Source organism: Coenobita brevimanus, chromosome 43 (genome assembly GCF_032717465.1).
Source record: "Coenobita brevimanus isolate Jiangsu-jjx chromosome 43, ASM3271746v2, whole genome shotgun sequence".
NCBI lineage: Eukaryota > Metazoa > Arthropoda > Malacostraca > Decapoda > Coenobitidae > Coenobita > Coenobita brevimanus.
Genome location: NC_136996.1, coordinates 20,966,198 through 20,990,551, shown reverse-complemented (window position 1 = coordinate 20,990,551; position 24,354 = coordinate 20,966,198). Strand labels below are relative to the sequence as shown.

Here is a 24,354-nt window from a genome sequence, read left to right as displayed (position 1 = left end):
GGTGGGCTATTAGAATTAAGCCTCCGGATGCTTTTCTTTCATTTAGAGAGAATATAATCCGTGGTTACATACTTCAGCGTTAAGTGCCTGCATTATCCTCACCTTTCTCCCCACTACTCTCACACAATTCGGACTTTCCTTGATCCCACTGCACCGGTGCCTCTGCTTCACAGTGGTGGCTGCACACCAGTTAATACTGTTTGTTCAAATGTCCGACGGCTAAACATCAACATACCAGTGCTTGCTGAGGAGGTGGACTATGGTGTTCCACCTTGGCAGACCTCTGTGCCTGCTCTCTCATACACTTCGGCCTCCAAGACTGACCTGCCTCAGCTTCAGAAACAACTAACTTTGAAGACCATTGCCAGGCTGTCATCTTCCCTCCCTTCGGCCCACCATATCTACACTGATGGTTCCCTTCAGGAGGATGGCAGTGCTGGCTGTGCTGTATTTTCCCCAGGTCTGGACCCACCTCAAGGGGGCTGGTTGGGCCGTCGACTGCCAACCTAGTCGAGCTCTACGTCCAGTAAACTACATTAACTCCTGGATGCAGTTACTTATTAATACGGACGAACAACAGCAGCTTGATCATCTGTGACTCACAGCCGGCCCTCCATGCCCTCTCCTCTCCCAGGCTTGCATATTAACACCTCGTTACACGGATACTCCGTCAGTTGGCCACTGCCCGCGATTGTTCGCTGGTGGTGCAATTTCTGTGGATTCCCTCTCATATTGGTCTCACAGCCAACAACACCGCTGACCTCCTTGCAAGGACTGACTGTGGACTGGATCTGCCCACTGTGGATGCTATTAATGCCTCCCCCATTTGCTACAAGCAGATAATGTGCAGAGCAGCCCGCTCCCCTATTCTCCACCGTAGAAATGCTCAGAGGGCTCACAGTGTGTCCATCCAACATCATGACCACTTTCTCTCTCGTCCGCCTAGATATCATCATAGTGGTCTTATGGTTCGTCGACCTAACATGGTGTGTGCCCACCTCAGACTGGGCTACCTACCTGTGTGGCAGGTGGCTGGAGCGGGCAACGCACCTCATTTCTCCTCCTGTAAGCTGTGTGATTCACCCAATGCCAACACCCTTGACCATTATTGCCTGCAGTGTCCACTTGTCTCTGATTTAATACAACACGGACTCACATTAGTGGACACTTGTAAACATTTGTTGGAAGATGATAACCTTGATGTTATTCTCATGCGTCATCCACACTTTGGTGGGTGTTAATTTGTTATAGCTAAACATCGTGTCCTACATGGCACGAGTTCCCCTGTACTCACCGCACATATGGCCGCATGGCACTGTACTAGCTTCGTCACCTTTGGGCATAATAAATTAATCAAATCAAATCACTATTTCATTTAGCTAGGAATCCCTCCCCCCCACTGCATTGCCCGAGTACTGGCTTCAGCCCTGCTTTCAAGACTTTAGACAGGGATGACAAATTTATTAACATGGTGAATGATTGAGCTTGTTGATAACGTCATTCGTTTTAGTGAATCAGAAGAGGAGTTACAAGAATTCATAATTAACCTAAAAAAAGAGTTTGAATGAAGGTTTGCAGAATCATATAAAGAAAGCAAAAACCATCATACATATTCAGTCCCTTCGAGTAAAAACAGATGAGAGAACCAGACAGGGTTGTAGAACACTTACACTGTACACAGGCAAGCAGTTCCACCAACTTGTATCAGAGAAAAAAAAGAATAGGAGAGTGTGTTTTCAGCAACAAAAATATCATGAAATATAAGCAACTGTCTCTGTGCCGGAAAAGCAGAGTGTATAGCTATAATCAGTCTGTTCTTCCTCTTCCAAATTGCTTATTGAAGAAGTGTGTAGACCAGAATTTCTAAAACGAACCATAGTCTTAGGCGTGGCCTGAGAGGAAGGAAAGGCTTTACCTGTATAACGTATCACAAGAAGCTACATAACAAGAGAGTCTTGAATAGGGGAACTTCTGAAAGAATTATATATATATATATATATATATATATATATATATATATATATATATATATATATATATATATATATATATATATATATATATATATATATATATATATATATATATATATATATATATATATATATATATATATATATATATATATATATATATATATATATATATATATAAACTTTCATAAACACATGTGGCCAGGTCACGTGCATCGTGGAAGAGATTAGAGAGACAATAAGGACAACTGTGTGGCAACCCTGAGAGTGAGGGAAACAAGCTGACAGAGGACAAATTAGTGGCAACATTTGAGAGCAAATGCTTCATTTTTCTCAAAGTGGACCCCAGACAGGCCTCCTTATCTTTCAAAAATTGGCCTCTCTGTTCTATTTTATGATTCTACTTAATTTTTGGAGTATAAAATAATTTTAAAGCCTAAATCGAAAACATGGGAAAAGTGTCTGGAGATATCAGGCCCAGGTACTTGGATACTATTTTTCAGGCCATTAGGCCGAGATAAAAATGTGAGATCGTGAAAACTACAATATGTAAAGTCAGCATCACACCAGAGCCGATCTGCAGTTGGTCCACAAAAATGGGCATGGACTGGTCGTGGTCTTGGTCGGACCGACTTTGCTCCACCTTAGGGCTGCAATGGACCAAGTGTGGTCCGCAAGGACCGGGAGCCACTCAGCACATTTTGACATGCTCAAAATTTGCATAGCAAGGACAAGTTGATCAAAGGACCGGTCGTGATCCTAGCATTGACTGGTTGCTGACTGACAGGACCTACTAAGGACTGACCGTTTAAGAGGTATGGACCGCAAGGACCGATTGCAGACTGGTCACTGCAGCAAGTCGCTCGCACTCAGTGTGCAGTTGGTCCGTACTTCGTCCTGATAGGTCCGATCAGTCCACATTCAGTCCTTGATTTAGCCTATTTAGGACTGCAGTTAGTCCGTGACAGGTCCATAGTTGGTCTTGCAAATCCATGGTTGGTCAGTACAAGGTCTGCAAGTCGCTCACAGTCGGTCTATGACTGGCACAAGGGAGGGGTATATAAACTGCCTGTATCATGCTGGCCCATCTCAGTTCTGTTCCTGCTGCTGACAATGGCAATCATTCATAGACAAGCCCTTTTGCAACAACATGTCCTTTTACAAGGACAACAAGCTGTTTTGTATGGTGAAGTAGCTGCTTTAATGCTGGCAAGAAGAATAAGAAGAAGAAACTGAAGAAGAGCTCCTAGTTGTTGGGTTCTAGATTGGCTGAGAGCCGATCGGTGATTGCAGTTTGGCCACTATGATAGGCTGATGGAGGAATTATGTTTTGAAGATCAGCAGTCATTCTTCAACTTCGTCTGCATGCCTCCAGAACTGTTCGATGAACCTGTTAACCCATCTCATCTGGATGACATGTATACATGTCCTCCCTGGGCCATCTGGGGGTCTTTATACATGATCTAGTAATTCACACCATTGTTTGAATACTCAGCTGATTATTTTCACCACCCACACCTGCTGGCAACCCCCCACACACATCCCACTCACGCTCCAGTTGCCTGCGTACCTCCATGATGGATATGTCACGCTCCAGTTGCCTGTGTACCTCCATGATGGATAGGTCTATGCATAAAGATATTCCCGTGTCCCGACCCTTGTCTGCCCGCCTGCGCCCTCCGACTTTCACTCCTATGAAGTCCAAAGGCCCTTGGAGGAAAGACCTAAGTGACAGTGAAATAGGGAGGGAGTTAGATGTACCATTATCGCCAATTATGAGTGGGGAAAGTGACTCCTCCTCTGAAGAACCAGATTTAGCCATGTTGAGTATGGAAAAATACGCATCAGAGGAAGAGAGTGACTGTGAATTCTCCACTGTGCAGCAACATTTTCCATCTGCAAGATCATCAGCCTTATCTGGTGATGACGGATCAGATGTAGTTGATGATCCTGCAGAGGGTGATATACTCACAGTGGAGAAAGTGGCGGGGGAGGTAGAGAATGAAAGAGATGAGGAGTCTGGCAGGAGGAGAAAACACCGCAGGCTGAGCCGCCAGGCACGAGAGCGGTGTATGGTGGAATTTTCCACCCATACACCATCACCACCACATTCACCCACAGGGCCTGCATGACTGTATGCATCACCACGCAGACTTGCATCACTCCAGGCCTCACCACATGCCTCACCATGCTGACCTGCCTCACTTCAGGCTTCACCACGTGCATCACCATGCCGACCTGCCTCAATTCAGGCCTCACCACATGCCTTACCATGCCGACCTGCCTCACCACATGCCTTACCATGCCGACCTGCCTCACCACATGCCTTACCATGCCGACCTGCCTCACCATGTGCCTCACCACGCCGATCTGCCTCATCCCCTGCATCACCACGCCGACCTGCCTCACTTCAGGCCTCACCACGTGACTCACCACGCTGGCCTGCATCATTACAGGCCTCACCACGCCGACCTGCATCACTACAGGCCTTATCAAGCTGGCCTGGTTCACCACGTGCCACTTCACCACAACCTGGCCCATCTGGTTATGTTGGTGCAGTTGCATGCTGGCAGGCATGTGCCCGCCGACACCTTTTACCAACACCATCACCACTACGATCACCGTCACCAGAGTCATCTCCTGCCTCATCTAGTGGTGTGTCGGCGGAATCGCCACCATGTTACCATGCTAGGGGCCGTGGCAGGGCACAGGGCAGATCATGTGCACAGCAAGCAAGGCAGGAACCACGGACTGGTAGGTTTGAAACCTTTGTGTGGGAGGAAGGGACGGGATTTCAGCCTGAAATACCTGTGTTTGATGACACAAACACAGGTGTGCAGCCAGAAGTTCCCTGCAACAGAGCTTCTTCTGCAGTGGACTTCTTCCTTGCTTTTTTCACAATAGCAATGATGGAGTTCATTGTGAAAGAAGTAAACAGTTTCAGGGATTTCTGCAGCAATTGGGCTGAAACTTCGCACCTGAGAGAGAGTGCGAAATGAAGGAATGGACTGCAACAAGTGTTAGCAAAACGTATGTTTGGCTAGCATTGACAATGTTGATGCCTCATGTTGGGAAACATAACATACACGATTACTGACTCATGGATAATATTGCTGCGACGCCATTATTCAGTAAGTATATGCCATGTGACCGATATATTGACATCTTGAGGTATTTACATTTTTCCACCAATATGGGCCCACATCCGAACAACAGGCTGTGGAAAATTCGCTCTATTCTAGAGATGATGAAGGGGAAATTTTGATCATTTTTCAGGTCATTTCAGAAGGTTGTTATCAACGAGTCACTTGTTTTGTTCAGGGGACGTCTTGCCTTCATTCAGTACATTCCATCTAAAAGACATCATTTCGGAATAAAGTTCTTTGTCTTTTGTGATTGCAAGACTGGGTATGTGCTTGATTTCATTGTGTATAAAGAAAGTGATGCAGTGTTGTCGAAGGATGATCCCCATGGTTTCACTGGCTCTGTGATCAAGAAACTAATGGACAGGTACTTCGGTGGCAACCATATCCTTTACACTGGTAATTATTACATGGCACCAAGTCTTGCAAAGTACCTGCAAGAACACCATTTTGGATCATGTGGCTCTGTCCGTGCAAAGAGGAAGCATTGGCCATCCTTTCCCAAAGTCACCCTGAACGGGGAGTGCAGGACCTTGCAATTAGGTAAACTCCTGGCAATTCACTGGCACGGTCCATGATGGTAAGTTGACTGACACAGGCAAGGTCGATAGAAGAATGAGGCAGCCAGCTTTCAAGCCTGATGCTGTTCTGGACTATAATGTTAACATGCGACTCGTCGATAAATCAGATACGCAGATCGGCACAATCAACTGTCTGAGGTGCTGTAAGTGGTATAAGAAGGCATTCCTACATGTACTGGAAATCTGTGTACTGAATGCCTTCATTCTGTACAAGGATGTTACACAAACCAGCAGATCCCTCAGACAGTTAGAGAAGGATGTGATTTACGGCCTTCTGGAGATGTAAGGACAGGTCAATCCTTCCGTGAAACATAGGCACAGTGTACAGCAACTGGCTGACTGCCTGCAGTGCAGGGACTACCTCAGCAGGAATTTCATGGAAATAGTACCTCACACACCTGCAGGCAAAGAAGCCTTCTGGCGGTGCTATGTTTGTGCTGATTCATCATGCCGACCACAGCAACGCCATATGATGAAGTGGTGATGTGCTGAATGTGAGGTTGTACTGTGTACTGACTGTTTCTATGATTTCCACGCAAAGACCGAGTGGTAGGAGTCTGGGTATTATGAATAAGTTAGTTTTGTACTTACCGGTATGTTATTTTTTGTTGAAATAAAAAATATGATTTCACTGTTTTTCGTATATTTATGTCAATAATGGAGGCAGAAAGTATGTTTCATGATACACTCACAGCCTTATTTTATTTGGAAAACATTTGTGTCACGAATTCGTGTGAGCGTATTTATAAATTCGTGACCTTTTACTTTAGTGAGAAAACCATGAACTCTAGTGGAATTCCCACTGGGTATCACTCAGTTCAACCTTCCTTGTATTCACTTTCATCGGGATGATTTTCAGAACATTTGTCACTGTTTCACAGGTGACCATTCTTATCCTCGACATTAGTGCTTTCACTGAGTGATTTAATGTGAACCTATATCGTTCATTTTCTTTCCATTGACTGCGTTCACTTTCTTTCCATTGAATGTTGAAGTTAGGCCACGCCCTACTTCCGGCAAACACGGCCAGCCCCTACCTCTTTTCCCTGTTTGAATTTAGTCAGCTTTGAGTCACCTCGAGGGTAGGACTGTTTGTGCCCAGCGTAGAGCAGCGCCTCCATTGTACAGCGAGTTCCTGAATCTCCACCTAGACGGTGAATTGGCGAAGCAGGCTTAGCGAATAGCAGCGTTTTGATGTTCATCACAGGCGCCCAGACTACTCATTAGGCTTCCCTCCACTGACCAGTATTTCTGTTCGTTTTTGTAGGCTTAAGTGTGTTAAGCTTTTGAATGGGCAAGTGAGTGTATTCTCCTTGTTATTTTGAATTCATTTTTGAGATTCATAGAACGTAAATTTATTTTATTGTAATCAATAAATTTACAGTTCTTTTCTATGAGCTTAATGTAATTAGATGTGTTTTATTTCTCCACATTAAGCTTATTTTAGTTGCCGCTCTTAGTTTGCACTAACTCATTACATTATTCATAACTGGTACTTAGGCCAATTCTTTTGTATCAAGCTTAAATCCGTTGTGCCAGCCAGGAGTTAAGCACTGGCAAGAACCTATTTATTATTATTAGCATTAGTTATTGATTGCCAGGGGTGGAATCACTTTCTCAAGAGGATAACAGTACTAATAAACAGCACGCATGAGTAACTAGTCTCTGCTGTTTACTGTTGAGAGTGTTTATAAATTCCCGTCCTTAGAGAATCGGCGAAGTAAGCCGACATAAAGTAAAACTTACCATACTACTTGATTTTCACAAGTCAATTCCTTGTCTCTATTTTCAAGTAACATCTAACATATTTAATTCATAATTACACATCCCCCCATGACAATGTGTTTATACATATTTATGATGAAAATTCGTAACTCAAAGGAAAGAGAAAAGCACAGTGGTAAGTATTTCCGTTTGTGGGGAGTACGTAATTGACTACCGGTACTTGGTTCACATTTTTTATATTTATTTTTTTTTTTTTCAGTAGTACTTGCAGTGGTATTAATAGTGGTAGTATGTATTGTAGGTGTGGTAGTAATAGTAGTAGACGTGGTAGTTGTAATAGTAGTTGTTGTGGTAGTGGTAGCTGTACTTGTACTTCTAGCAGTAATAGTATTATTTCTAGGAGTTGCAATAGGCTACCCAGACTTCTACTCGATCACCAATGTCAGAATCGAGCAACAATCCTAGCCAAACATATATTTCCGTGTGTGTGTGTGTGTGTGTGTGTGTGTGTGTGTGTGTGAGAGAGAGAGAGAGAGAGAGAGAGAGAGAGAGAGAGAGAGAGAGAGAGAGAGAGAGAGAGAGAGAGTGTCTGTCTGACTGTCTGTAACGAGGAAGACGAGCAGCGTGAGCTCAAGGTCGTTGCTACTGTGACCGGCCTTCATTCATCCAGTGCGACCGATTATGGAAAAATATTAATGGAAACAGTGTTTGTAGTGTATTTTGGTGTCCTGGAAGCGTCATTGTATATCAGTGTGGTGGGCTAGTGTAACCCTTTGTTGTGTCATCGAACCTTCAACACGGATACAGACACCGGCAAAAAACCACCAAAAATTGCCCTCATTCCTCACTCACTCACTCTCTCTATCTGCACTTCACGGACCATCTGATGCCATCAACTTGAAGTCAAAGGATTATTATGAAACCTGATTTGCTGCAATTGGTTAAGTATTAACAGAGATATGAAGGTTTAAAGATAGACGATTTTGCCGATTTCTGTCGGGAATGCCCGCCTGTGGGAAGCGCTTGCGACAACATCTGCCAGACGGGAGGGGTTAAACAAAGTTGGTCCAAGAATTCAGATGGCGGATACTCACTACAGGAAAGCCCTTGAGCCGGGCTTGAAACTAGCTGTGACTGTGAGATACCTTTCCTCTGGTGACAAATACCCAACACTTCAATATGACTTCAGGGTTCCATAGAATACAATATGCTGTGTTATTCCTGAGGTGTTCCAGGCCATCCTTGAGGAGTACCGGGATGAGATTACCTGTCCAACTACACCTGGTGAATGGTGTCTGGTTGCTACGGAGATCCTCAAGAATTAGAATGTACCTCATGCCTGTGGTGCCTTGGATGGGAAGCACGTTGCTATAAGGTGCTCTCCTAAGTCTGGATCCCTGTACCACAACTATAAGTGCTTCTTCTCAATTGTGCTCCTTGCTCTGGTTAATGCACAGTGCAAGTTCATGAGGATTGATGTTGGAGGCTGTGGCTCAATGTCGGATGCTCAGATATATAATGTCTCTGAACTGAAGGAGTGTTTGGAGAATGGCACTATTGGCTTCCCAAATTCAGACCCTATGCCCAGTGATGACGGGGATATGCCTTATTTTATCCTAGGCGATGATGCCTTTGCACTCAGGACTTATCTCATGAAACCCTACTCACACAGAGGCCTCACCAAGGAGCAGCTCATTCTGAACTACAGGTTATCACGAGGACAACGTGTTGTGAAGAATGCCTTTGGAATACTGGCTCAAAGATGTCAAGTTCTAACAACCATGCAGCAGGCACCTGATATCGTCAGAGGCATCGTCGAGGCCTGTGTATGCATGCATAACCTGACAATCAGGAAGAAATATGAACCTGTCAACGTTGTCACAACAGACACAGAATATGCACAACACAATCTTGTTCCAGGGAGCTGGAAAGCTGGAGCCAGCATGCATTAAGTCACAAGCGTAACAGGGCCTAACAGAGACATTGTAGTGGGCAAGAAACAAAGGGAGTACCTCAAGCTGTATTTCAATAGCTCAGCACGAAGTGTACCATGGCAGGACAGGATGATTACAATTTAAATACAAACTTCGAAAATGTGAAATGGATTTTTTTTTTTGTGTGTGCTAATGTCAATTGAGCAAGTGATTTGTGATGATGTAAAATCAACAAGTGTTCTCATTGTTAGCTCTGTATATGTCTTGTAGTAAACCTTTAAGCTTGTAATAAAAGAACAGTGATTTGAAAGCTTGGTATTTGTAAGTAAATTCATAAAACATAGGCCCAGAAATCCATCACTTGTGGTAAAATAAAAACAAATTTTTTGATCACAAAAAACAGTTATTGTCTTAAACAACAATGTTTGTTTATTTCCTTAGAAATATTTTCTGTGAAACGAAAACAAGTTTTTATTTGACTACATTTATTAGGCTAAACAGCGAAGTTTGACTGTTTCCTTACAAACATTTTGTGTGAAACGAAAACAAGTTTTTATTTGACTAAGATTAAAATTATGAGAAGAATCACCTGACATTTTGATTATTTTTAACTGTCCATATCACAAATCACAAAGTTTTTTACTGTTCATTTTACATAATTTTAAATCTTAATCATCCTTGCTGGCTTGATCTTGATCCTTGTTGGCACTGTCTTGCTGGCTGACTGCTGGTCTGCGATGTCAGGTGTAGGTGACAGAAGCTGGTTGAGATGAAAAGATTGCTGGCTGCTATTTGATCTGTCCAACATTTTGATGGGGGAAGGCAGAGTCCCTAAAGGAGTACTGGCCATGTCCCAGGACCGAGACACTGTAGGCACAGTGGATTCTGGCCTAGGAGGAGGCATGTACTGCAGCTGTTGCTGCTGAGGAAACTGCTGCTGCTGAGGAAACTGCTGAGAAACCAACTGTGGATCCTGGGAGTGCGACAGAGAGACTTGACTGGATGGTTGCAATGGCCACATGGATGGTGGTGGCTGCCACATTGCAGAGCTGCAGAACTGGAAGGAAGACGGCTGCTGAAACAGCCTGAGCTGCAGGTGCTGTGGGTGCTTGTGGTGCTGGTAGTGCTGCTCTGCCCTGGGCTTTCAGCTGGTGATTCACTGCCATAAGCTGATAAGAGCATGCTGCTGATACTCTGCTGACACCGCCGCCAAAGAGACTGGTCTAGGTCATGCACCACGGAGCAAACCCAGTCCACAAGAACATCCCACTCCTGGTTCCGAGAGGGCTTGAGACTCTCAATGACTTGTTGCTGCATGGCCAGCATCTGGGAAGATCTCTCTTGGATACCAGCAAGGAGCACTGCATCAGTCTCAGAATACTGCTTCTGGGACTGTTTCTGGGTGTGACTGAAGAAATAGAGCTTGGGGTTGCCATGGTGACGGACTCAGCAGGACTGCCAGACTCAGGATCGTAGACATCGCTGGCACTGGCCTGGGAGGCTGCAATCTTTTCCTTCAACTGAAAAGACAGAACAAAAAGGAATGATAAATATATATGGTAAGTATATGAGAAAGATATTTGCTGAAAAAACACTAGCATGACATGTCATTATTATTTTACCAGAGTCATTATTAGTATTGTACAAAGTTATTACATCAAAAATGTAAGAAATCTTTATTATTTCATGAAAATTTTTGTACGTACACTGACTGCTGTCCGCTTGTGGGTCTCATATACATGTGGCTTCAGGAACTCGAACTTTACCAGAACCCATTGTTCTTGGTCGGTGAATTCTGGGCAGGGGTCCCCGGACTTCTTCTTCCTCAGTCTCCCGTACCGGCTGCAGAGGCTGCTGTACCATGTCTTCAAAACTGCCACAGGTTTCCCAAGTTCAGCAACCTTCTCCACCCATAACAACTGTTTCTCTGCTGTGTCTTTCTAGAGTGCCATCTTTTTATTGTATATGACAGGATTTTCCTGGAGCCATTCTATCATCGACTCTTCTTGTTCCATGGACAGGTCAGAAACAACTTTAATTTTTTTTAATTTGCTGACAACGCTGGTTACACTGGCACTGTCATCATCATCACTGGTTGCTGTGGCCTGGTTTCTCTCTGCACCACTGTCTGAAGCCCTTACTTCTACAGATTCTACCTCCATGTCAGATGGTGGGTTGGAACGTGGCTGCAAGGGTGACGAAGATGATGTGGCAGCATCACGACCCTTGCCCTGGCCTTTCTTGGTGGCTTGTGGTGGCATGATGTGGCACTCAGTGCAGCTGACATGCGACTCAACACCTGCCGCTGTGCTGCAGGCTTTTTTATAGGACGGGCAGGACCAGTTCAGTCTGGTTGCAGACCAACCGCAAGCCAAGGGCTAGCAAGTTTGAACTGGTCACAGACCAGTTGGATCAAGCTCAAACCAGTTAAGCGAGTTGCAGACCGATCATGGGCGGCTGCTTTGACCATGTACGGACCTGAATGACAGAGTTTGAATCAGTCATGGACACGTCATGGACGAACCTCTTATGTAGCAATGGAGAGATTTTGCCAATTTGCTCAGTCCACAGTCGGTCCTAAGGACCGATTGCAGACTTCATGGACCGACTGCAGACCGCCTCTGGTGTGATGGGGGCTTAAGAAGAATGAAAACACGAAAGTCTCACACACACACACACACACACACACACACACACACACACACACACACACACACACACACACACACACACACACACACACACACCGAGACGGACGTGCGACATTGGCGCTCCGTACCGAACCAACACGGCCAGTGGTATTACCTAAATTAGTATCTTTGTACGAGTCAAGCTCTGTACCAGGTTAGACTAAATCTATCTATCTATCTATCTATAGCCCGACGCCCTAATCCCGCAAAGGGTGGCCGCAGACAAAACGCCTCCAGGTCACTCTGTCACCCACCATTTGACTCCCCTCCCCCCAACTCACCCCCCCCTCCCTCATATACCTCTCAACTCCATCCCTCCACCTCATCCTCGGTCTACCCCTCCCTCTCCCTCCCTCCACCTCACCTACATACACGCTCTTAGTCAGTCTTTCATTCTCCATCCTCTCCACATGTCCAAACCACCTCAGTGTATTTCTCCTAATCTTTTCAACCACATCCACATCTACCCCACAACGTTCCTTCACTTCTTCATTCGTCAACCTGTCCCTCCACGTCACTCCACATGCTCCTCTCAAGTAACTCATTTCCACTGCTCTCACTCTTGACTTGTTCCCTTCTTGCAAGGTCCACGCCTCGCTTCCATACGTCAGGGTAGAGATCACAATACCATCATGCAGTGACTTCTTAACTTCCATACTCACCTCCCTATTTCTCATCACTGCTTTCAGTGTACCAACAACCTTCCTTCCCTGCTGTACCCTTTCTTTTACTTCATCCCCCAAAGTTCCATCCTTACTCATCACACTACCCAAGTACTTGAATGCACTCACATTCTCCATATCCTCACCATCCAACCTCACTGCACACTCTGTGACTTCATTCCTCTCAAACACCATAACTTTACTTTTGTTTACATTAACTTTCAGCTTCCTCCTCCTACACACTGTCCCAAATTCATTCACCAAACCTTGCAACTCCCATTCATCTTCACTCAACAATACTGTATCATCAGGAAACAGCAACACCGGAAGCTTCCAAATCTCACCCTCATTCATTAGGGCCACCCCCACATCCACTGCCCTACCTTGAACCTCCTTTACAACCCCATCCATATATATATTAAACAGCCATGGAGACATTACACACCCCTGTTTCAGTCCCACATTGAGATCAAAGAACTCACTCAGCTCACCATCCATTCGCACCGTAGCCCTAGCTCCCTCATACATACTCTTCACAGCACTCAACAATTTCCCCTCCACTCCATATATTCTTAATACCTTCCACATACCTTGCCTATCTATTCTGTCATAAGCTTTCTCCAAGTCCATGAAGGCAGCATACACTTTCCTTCCCTTCTCTAGATACTTCTCCACTAAACATCTTAGAACAAATATCTGGTCTACACACCCTTTTCCCTTCCTAAATCCCCCTTGTTCTTCTCCAACTAGCTCCTCTGTCATATGCCTAACCCTATCAATGAGTATTCTACCATATATTTTACCAGTCACACTAAGAAGGCAATACCCCTATGGTTACCACATACTTCTCTCTCCCCTTTTCCTTTGTACAGAGGAACAATTATACCTGATTTCCAGTCCTCTGGAACCCTTCCCTCTTCCCAAGCCAAGCTACACAACTTCCATATCCACTCCACAACAATCTCACCCCCATACCTAAGCATTTCACCACACACTTCATCAATTCCTGGGGCCTTTCCCAGCTTAATCTTCTTCATCGCTTCCACGACTTCCGACCTACTGATCTCTTCCTCCCTCCTCTCATCTCTTCTTCTCCCAGCCATTCCCCAACCACTTATACTCACACTGCTCTCACTCTCTACATTCAACAAATCCTCAAAGTGCTCCTTCCATCTCCTCACTTTCTCTCTCTTCACCAACAATCTATTATTCCTATCCTTCACTCCCCTACTATTTCCCCTTTCACACTGCCTTACTTTCTTTAACTCCTTCCAAAACAATTTCTTACTCTCCCTCCATTTCACACTCAGATTCCTCCCAAAGTCTTCATCCACTTTCTTCTTACTCTCCTTCACCAGTCTCTTAACCTCCCTTCTCCTGCTCACATATACCTCTCTCTTCTCTCTCTCATCTTCTCCCCTACCTCTACTCGCCAACCATTCACCATATGCCTTCTTCTTTTGTTCCACAGCTCGTTTCACCTCATCATTCCACCATGCTGTCCCTTGCACACCCTTGCATCTCCTCCTCACTCCACAAACCGCCTCACACGCTGCGCTTATCTCTTCCGTGAATATCTTACATACGTCTTCCACCCCTTCCATCTGCTCTAGCTCATACCTTCCCAATCTTTCTTCCACTATGCTCTTATACTCTGTCCTTTTCTCACTATCTTGCAATTTCTCCACTCTTCTCACAGGAGCTGCTTCCTCCTGTCTTCCCCTTCGCCTCCTCAACCACTTTCTTTGCAGCTCTACCTTGGCCATCACTAAGTGATGGTCCGAGACTCCATTCCCCCACCCTCTCCACACTCTTGCATCCAACACTTGTCTTCTCATTCGCTCATCCACACACACGTAGTCTATCATTGCCTTTCGTTCAACAAGTTCACCATCCATCCTCCTCATTACTCTCCATGTATACCGGTGGATCATCTTATGACGAAAGTAGGTGTTGGCTATTGCCAACACCTACCCCCCTGGGGGTAGGGGGGTTTCAAGAATACTCCCCCAGTATCCCTGCTTGTCGTACGAGGCGACTAAAAGGGTTGGTGGTGGGTTAGTGCCCCACCCCGTAAAAAGAACTAACTAAAAAAGCAAATAAAGCGCCTCGGACCCGGACGGTTAGACTAAATTATTTTTCATTATTAAAAGGAGAAAAATAATGAGTTTAAACAAGACTTGTTCAAACAGGGAAAAGAACCAAGACCAAAGAATATGCTGAGTCATCTGATGTTTGTTTAGACTACAACAACACGGGGATTGTAAGTACATGCTTTGCACTTTTAGTATTGCAAAATGGATACATACTTTAGTAAGGCAAATTTGGAGAAGAAAAGGGATAAAAGTAAAAAGCAAAATGATGATTTCTACCAAGAACTGGTTGAAGTGGAGACTCACAATAGACTGGTTGAACGTGTAAACAAACTAGAAATGGCTTTCAAAAATGAAATTGATGAAATAAAGAAGCAGATGCTCTTGCAAAAGGAAGAAATAGAAAAACTAGGAAGGGAGACCAATAAGAAAGACACAACCATCAGTGAACTAACAGTGGAATTGAGTACACTTAGGAAGAAAATGAGTGAAATGGCAAGTACAGTAGTTAATCACGAGAGAGTTATGGAAGAGTTCAAAAATGACACAGAGACAATTAGGCAAGTAAGCAGTCTTATTGACCAGAGCAGTGATACTGAGGAGAAGATAACACAGGTGAATGAAGCTGTGCAAAGCTACAAAAATGATGTGGAAACCACGTATGCTGAAATGATGAAAGTAAAGAAAGACTTAGAAACAAGGGTGGAGGAAAAATGCATTAAAAAGGAAGTGAAAAGAATAATCCAAAACAATCCGAAGTTAGTCAGAGATTCAGTAGATATAAACAAATCGATAGTAATCACTGGTATAGAAGAGGAAGAAGTAAAAAACAAGATCACAAGAGACAAAAAGGAGATGGCAAATGTAATGAGCTTACTGAAAGAAGTATCAGAGGAAATCTGTAGTAAAGACATAGAGGAACACAAAAGGTTAGGGAAATATGAGAAAAGCAAGACAAGACCTCTAAAGGTGACTTTCCAAAGTGTAAACACTGTGGAAGAGATACTAAAAAATGCAAAGAATCTTATGGAAAAAGAGGAGTTCAAAAATGTATGGATAAAAAGATGCCTAACACAAGAGGAACTGGAATTACTGAAAGAGAAAAGAGAGGAAGCAAAAACAAAAAATGAGGGAAGATCAGAAGAGGAGAAGAAGAAATTTTTTTTACAAAGTAATAGGATTACAGGTACGAAAGTGGTACACAAACAGGAGGGAATAAAAAGGAGGAAGGTAGTAGAACCATGTCATGACAAGTATATAAACAAGATGATAAAGTTGATGTACTCAAATGTGGATGGAATGGTATCTAAATTACTAAAGATGAATGATTATGTCAGAGAAAATGAACCACAAATAATATGCCTAACTGAAACAAAATTAACACCAAGGATATCCAATGACATACTAAACTTAGAGGAATACAATATATGGAGAAGAGACAGAAATTAAAAAAAAAAGAGGAGGAATTTTAATAATAACTAAGAAAAATCAAAAAGTCAATGAAATAAAACTAGATATACTATCACAAGTAGAACTGATTGCAGTAGAGATCAACACATCTGAAGGTAAAGTAATTGTAGCCAATTTGTACATGCCACCCAGATCAAACACATGGGAAAGAGATGAATATGAGAACCTGGCAGAGAGTACAATTCAGAGTTTAAGATCATTACTATATAAAAAGTAAGAGAAATCAGAAAGAATTATACTAACTGGGGATTTCAATACAAATATAAATTGGAATACACTTGATATAATTAGCCAAAAAGCAGTTGGGACCAAAAGCTCCTGGATCTCGTACAAGAGTTCTTCCTAACGCAACATGTGAGGGACCACCAGAAAAAGAGGACTTGATGTACCTTTAGTGCTAGATCTAATATTTTCTAGGCAGGAAAATGATATTGACAGTTTAATATATCACCCCCCACTCGGCAAAAGCGATCATGCAGTACTAAATTATAACTTCAGGATAGCATATGACATAGTAAACAGCAATGACAGTTACAAAAAGAGCCTAAACTATAAAAAGGGAAATTATCAAGACCTAAAGAAGTATTTCTTAGAAGTTGATTAGGAAAATGAGCTTAGAGGACAAGATCTAAATGCTGTATATAAAAAATTCTGTGAATTTTATGAAATAGGAGTCCAGAAGTACATTCCACAGCACAAAGAAGCAGATAAGAAAATACAGAAATGGTTCAATACAGAATGTACAAAAAAAAAAAAAAAAAAAAGAGATTTGTTGTGGAATAGATACAGAAGACATAATAGTGAAAGGGCGTATAATAATTACAAACAGGCAAGAAACGATTATACAAGAATAAGGAGGGAAGCCCAAAAACAGTTTGAGGAGGATATAATAAATAAAAGTAGTGATCAACCAAAGCTGTTTTACAGCTATATCAGAAGCAAAACCAAAGTAAAAGATATAATACAATCAATTACGGACGAGGGAATCATTTATACACAAGAGAAAGATATTTGTGAAGCACTAAATAAGAATTTCCAATTAGTTTTTACAGAAGAAAAAATTTTTGAGAGGGACTATGTGGAACATGCATGTCCACACATACTAGCAGATATACAAATAGCAGAAAAAGTAATACAGGAGGAGTTAAGTAGATTAGACAAAGGAAAAGCAAGTGGTCCTGATGAAATTTCATGTTGGGTACTACGAGAATGTGCAAAGGAGTTAAGTAAACCATTATTTTTAATTTTCAAGAAATCCTTGAGTCAAGGTAAACTACCTGATATGTGGAAAAAAGCAACTATTGTCCCCTTATTCAAGAAAGGAAATAGACAAAATCCACTCAACTACCGACTAGTATCACTGACCAGTGTTGTAAGCAAGGTATTAGAAAAGCTTATAAGAAGAGCTTGGGTAAATCATCTAGAAGAACACAGTATGATAACAGAAAGACAGTTTGGTTTCAGAAAAGGAAAATCATGTGTTACTAATCTGTTGAGCTACTATGACAGAGTAACAAACACAATACAGGAAAGGGAAGGATGGGTGAACAGTATCTATTTAGATTTCAAGAAAGCTTTTGGCACAGTACCACACCAAAGACTTTTATGGAAACTGTACCATCAAGGAGGAATTCGAGGCAAACTGTTTTGTTGGATGCAAGACTTTCTCATAAAAAAAAAAATGAGAACAGTACTAAGAGGAAACTACTCATCATGGAAAGAAGTGACTAGTGGAGTACCACAGGTTTCAGTGCTGGCACCAATCATGTTTTTAGTGTATATAAATGATATAAGCAGTAACACTGGAAATTAGAGCTATCTGAATATGTTTGTAGATGATGCAAAAATACAAAGGAGAATTACTAACACAGACTCTTGTAAAGAGCTACAAGAAGAATTAAATAAACTTCATGAATGGAGTAGTACATGGCATATGGAATTCAATGTGGACAAGTGTCATGTAATCAAGTTTGGTAAAAGTGGAAAAAGACCTGATTGGGATTATAAGTTAGGAAATAAAACCCTATACACATCAGAAAGAGAGAAAGACCTAGGTGTGATTATCAATAACAGACTATCTCCGGCTGACCACATCAGCGAGAAGGTACGGAACATGTATACACTGCTTGCAAATATGAGAATAGCATTCACATACATAAATGAAGACATGCTAAGAAGGATAATAACATCATTCATTAGACCAACCCTGGAATATGCATCAATAGTCTGGAGTCCTCATCTCAAAAAGCACATAGACAAGATTGAAAAAGTTCAAAGGGCCGCTACAAGATGGGTACCAAGCTTAAGGGACCTAAGCTACGAAGAAAGACTAAATAAACTGAATCTACCAACACTACAGGAGAGAAGGAAAAGAGGTGCCATGATCATGCTATATAAGTGCATATCAGGGAAGGAGAAAATAGACATAAATGATTACTTAACATATGGAGAAGCATCAGCAAGAGGACACTGCAAAAAACTGCATAAGAAGAGAGGTGATAAAGACGTAAGGAAATTCAGTTTCCCAAACAGAGCAATTGATGAATGGAATGCTCTACCGAATGAAATAGTGTGTGCCAAAACAATTCACAAATTTAAGGATATGTACGATAAATATGGTTTAAGACACGGGACAGTACGAGCTTGACTCATTCCTGTAAAGATACAATTAGGTAAGAACAATTAGGTAAGAACACACACACACACACACATGCAGTCGCAACTGGGAACATTGATACATCATCTTCATCATCATCATCATCATCTGGACCTCCTTTCCCATCCTAGGGCAGGGTGAGGAGTGGCAACGTCCTGACAGCCCAAATTTACCAAATTAAGTGGGCCTCACTTCCATTCACCCACCACTCAAGCCCCCGGAATCCTGGCTCCATTTGATAAGCCAAAAACATTCACCACGTTCTGTAGCTTCACATAAACGTATCCGATAGAATGAGTCCGGATGCTGTCATGTTAAAAGGGGTGCCAACTCCCTGATCATGCGTTTCTCCTCCCAATATTCATCCAGTCAACTTGATCTCTTGTCAATCCCCTAGCCTCACCGACTTTCAAACCTCTCCTCCTCACACACTTATCCACCATATCCCTCCACCTTCTTAGCCTACCTCGCCTCTTCCCTCCATGAAATTCTCTCAGATACACCTTTATCACCATTCTGTTGTTATCCATTCTCTCCACATGACCATTCCATCTCAGTACACTCTCTTCGATTCTGGTGTTCACAGACTTCCTGGATCCACATCTTTCATGAATCACATTATTTCATATCGTATCCACTCTCCATGCTCCACATACATTCCTCAGCAGTACCATCTCCACTGCTCACACTCTTAACTTTTCATTTTCATGCCATACAATAGTCTCACATCCATATGTCAAAGTTGGCACTAACATTCCTTCATGTAAGCCTCGTGCAGCTGCAACACTCAAGCCTCTGTTTCTTATCAAGACCTTCATTGCACCAGCCACTTTCTTTCCTTGTGTCGCTTTGCTTCCCACTTCTTTTGCACATTTTCCTCTCGTTTTTGTCACTGTACCCAGGTATTTGAACTCTCTTACCAATTCCAGTCTCTCTCCATTCACTGTAACATCACACTGGAAGTCACTTTATCTCACAATAACCATCACTTTACTCTTTTCTGAATTTACTCTCAAGGCACTATGCTCACAGATATCAGCAAAACTCTGTACTAGTCTACCAAGTTCTTGTCTGGTATTTGCAGTTAGTATTGCATCATCAGCAAGCAAAAGATTTGAGATATTTCTTCCATCACCATTCATTACCAACCCCATCCCCGTCTCCATTACTCGCGTTTTTACTTCGCTCATCAACCAATCTATATATACATTGAACAACCATGGGGACATCACACAACCTTGTCGCATTCTCACACCGATCGTGAACCATTCACTTAGATGCCCATTTACCCTTACACATGCTTCACTGCCATCACAATAACGGCACCTATCAACTTACCGCGTACACCTTACATGCGTAAAACCTTCCACAATCGTTCTATGCCTACTTTGTCGTATGCTTTTCCAGATTCATGAATGCCATAAACACATTATAGTCCTTCTCACAAGCCTTCTCCACTATCTGTCTCACTGCAAATATTTGATCCACACATCCTCTACCACTCCTAAAGCCACCCTGTTCATCACTCACCAGGACTTCTGATATCTCTCTTACTTTACGGTAATTCTTCCACGTACCTTCCTTATCACACTCAATAAACTTATGCCACGATAATTCTTGCACTCACCTCGTTCACCTTTATTTTTGTACTGGGGTACAATCACAGCCTTTTTCCACTCTGCTGACACAGTTTCACTCACCCATGCCTTCTTACATATCTCCACCAAGCACTTCATTCCTCTCTCTCCACTACACTTAATCATCTCTGCATACACCTCATCAATCCCAGCAGCTTTCCCATTTTTCAGCCGTTTCACAGTGTTCTTCACCCGCGCGAGTGTCACGTTTCCTATCACTGCATTCCTTCCCTGTACACCCCCCAAAATCAATCATGTGGCTCTGCACTCTCTAATCCCATTCTTTGGGTATTCAAAATATTCTTTCCATCTGGTCATTACTTCATCCCCTTGGGTTAATAATCTACCACTTACAACCTACACACTTTCACATTTCTTTTCGCTATCACTTCTACATTTCCGCACTTCTTTCCAGAATAAATTCCTATTCTCAGAGTAATTTGCATTTATTTGTCTTCCTAGATCATCATTTACCTCCTTCTTTTTCCTCGTCTCTTGTCTTTTTACGTGCTTCTTGCTCTCTACAGTATATATTCAGTTCTCATTTCAATTGAACCCCAGTCCTGTAACCATTGTCGCCACTTCTTCCTCTTTTGCTCCACTGTTCTATTAACCTCTTCATCTCATCATGATGTGTCTTTCTTCTTCGTTTTTAATCTTGCCACACCACACACCGCTTTAGCATTCCTAACTAAACAATCTCTCTATGCATTCCACAGGCTATCCAGATCCATTTCATTCCAATTCACTGATTCTAACTCTTCCCCTACTTTGGCCCTGTATTAATCTGCCATTTCTTTGATCTTCAGCTTCTCGACTTTCAGTCTTTCTCCTTGACTGTTCCTCTGTCTCCTCGTCCACCTCACTCCTTTCAGAGAGATCTTGCCTACCGCAGTCATATGATCTGACAGATCTCCATATCGTCCTCTCAATGCCCTCATATCAGCAACGATTCCTAGCATCGTCCTCTCTACGAGCACGTAATCAATCAGGTTCCTTTCAAAAAGATCCCCGTTCCCTCTATACCATGTATATTTATGTGCATCTTTGTGTTTGAAAGACAACTTACTAATGCACATCCTCCTTTCCTGATACACATCCTTCAGTCACTTCAGATTATCATTTTCTTCTGGCACTCAATTACAACCCATTATGTCATCCTCAGGACCAGTGCCTACTCTTCCATTCATATCGCCCATTGCGATCGCTTTCTAGCTCGTGGGCATTTCTCCCACTGCATCATCGAGCTCATCCCAAAACCTGTCTTTGTCTGTCTCACTCCTGTCATTGCACGGTGCATACGCTACTGCCCTGAGGTCTCCGTACAAATAACCAATGAGAAGGATAACCATAAGAAACTGAAGCTAGTAATTTAAAAAGTCAGATGAGAACAAGAATAAAATAAACACTTCAGTCGACTGCTTACGTATGTGGTGCCCATAGAATCATCAGATGCAAAATCTATCAGCCAGCATAAATTTCATACAGCACACCGTCAGACAAACAAGTCACTATAGTCTAAAATATCCTTGCGTGATAAAATTGATGCACTGATCAACTCAGACTACCCTAAGTCCATTCCAGCCATTCACCATTCTTTCCCAGGTAGGTTAAATCAGACCCTTTCAAGTCACGGTACGTGCTGTTACGTCCATTCTTAATGGTCATTTCAGTCATACACATGCTACTGAGCTTCATACAGAGGCAGAAAGACAGAGCTACATACTAGAGTGCGCGCGGGGGCCCCTGAGGTGTCGCGACCGGAAGTGAGTCGGCGGCCATCTTATTATGACCACTTGCCCCGTCGGTCAGAGAGCGCTCAGCTTACAGCTAGGTAAGTTGTCTGTCTCATTTCTCAGCTTTTTTTCGTTACATGGGATATTTACTATGTCGCAGTGATATACAAACAATCATTAAAATATTTCTTAAGCGATATTTTGATGAATGACTACCAGAAATCATATAAATTCTGTTTAATAAAAGAAATAAGTACAGGTACACAAAGCGAATTTTAAAACTCATCAAAGTATCCTACTATATAAAGTTCCCTGAATCTTTATTTAAATCAATCATTAATGGTTTTCCTGCACTGATTCCAGAGTAATGTTGAATACTGATTATATAGGTACATATTTTAAAGTAAGAATATTGTCTGATTTTAAATAATATTGTTATTCTCAGTGTGTTGCGATATGCCACACAGCGCTGTTTGGAAGTGTCGCAAACGCTCGGATCTTCACGGGAAGAAGATGGCAAATCTTTTCACACGTAATGTGTTTCATTATAACTAACATGATCTCTTCAGTACAATTTGATATATAATTAACATCATATCATATATATTCGTGAGTCTATGTATATGGCATTAAGAATTGCACAAACGAATAAGAAATCAACATTAGGCTATACAGTATTTACCCAGCAAGCTATACAGCTCTTTATACATACCACGACATGGTTTGAAGCTTAATTTAATTATGCCATATTACTTATGCTACAAGCCCTACAAGGTGAAACTGGCTGCACAAACACTAAGTTCTTGTGTAGCTGATGCATTGCTTTTTTGTTGGGATTCATTACATCTCCCACAGTTCAATTATTGTCAGGGTACAATTAATTTTTTAAAGCTTCTGATAAACTTTTCGAGAACTCAAGAAACAAATTTGCAAGAGGGATGAAAGCAGCACTGAAGCGTCATACAAAAGCTGAGTCTATGGCCTTCTTGTCTGACGCTTATGAATATTTCAAGTCTATTAAGAACTCTGAGGAGAAACCAATTATCAAAACTTCCAGAAGGACGCCCTTCATAGGATTCCTGGCTGCAATGAAGAGCACTATGGCACTTTATAAACAGTATGTTGGACAAGACAAACCACTACAGTACCTTTCAACATACAAACTGTCACATGACCACCTAGAACCGTTTTTCTGTGCCATTCGTGCATATGGAGGTTTTGGCAACAACCCTACAGCCCTACAGTTCATGTCAGCCTACAAGAGACTCCTTTTGCGACATGAGATCAAGTCAACAAAAGGGAATGTCTCTGTGCAAGATATCATGAAAGTCCTCACATTAGCTACAACAAGCTGCATTTTGAAGAGGGCTGTAGAGGATAAAACAGAAGACATTATGGTTGCAAGGCGATATGAACTGATTCCTCGTAGTCCTGCACAAGATCATGATTATGCAGACTGCCCAAGTTTTTCAGATCTATCTGCATACAATGAGGCTGCAGTTGGCTACATTGCCGGGTACGTGGTGAGGATGGTAAAAAGAAATATTGCATGTCCAGAGTGTGTGTCTGCATTAACAACCAATCTTGCAGAAACAAAGAACGTTGATGAAAGTTCTGCATTAATAATGATTAAGGATGAAGGTGGTTTGATAAAGCCATCCAGAGATGTTGTGAAAGCCTATAGAACAAGTGAAAAAATCATCCAGAATATGTTGAAAACTAATGAGAAACTGTTGTATCATATATCAAGATTTCCATCTGCAGCTGCATACTCTGTTTTAAAAGAATTTGGTACCACTGCTTTTCCAACACATGATTCACATCTGTCTGATTGCGAACCTGATAACAACCACATTTTTTCTTTGATTAAAGCAGTATTATTTGCATATTGTAAAATACGTATGCATCACATTGCTAAGAAAAACAGTTCTGAAATCAAAGGTCATTATGTTAGGAAAACACTGTCCAAGTTGGTATTGTTTAAGAACCAGTATATCTTTTTCATACATGATTTATGAATAAAATGCTAAGGTGTTTTAGTAATTGTATTGTGT

General features: G+C 42.3%; 1 protein-coding gene across 1 annotated transcript; it reads left to right on the top strand.

Annotated features, from left to right (window-relative positions):
* Nucleotides 1–8,918: 8,918 nt before the first annotated feature.
* Nucleotides 8,919–9,374, top strand: LOC145397851 (uncharacterized). The gene has a single exon (XM_080270888.1). It carries the CDS (start codon nucleotides 8,919–8,921, stop codon nucleotides 9,372–9,374), a length of 456 nt encoding a protein of 151 aa, XP_080127014.1.
* The last annotated feature ends 14,980 nt before the right edge of the window (nucleotides 9,375–24,354 follow it).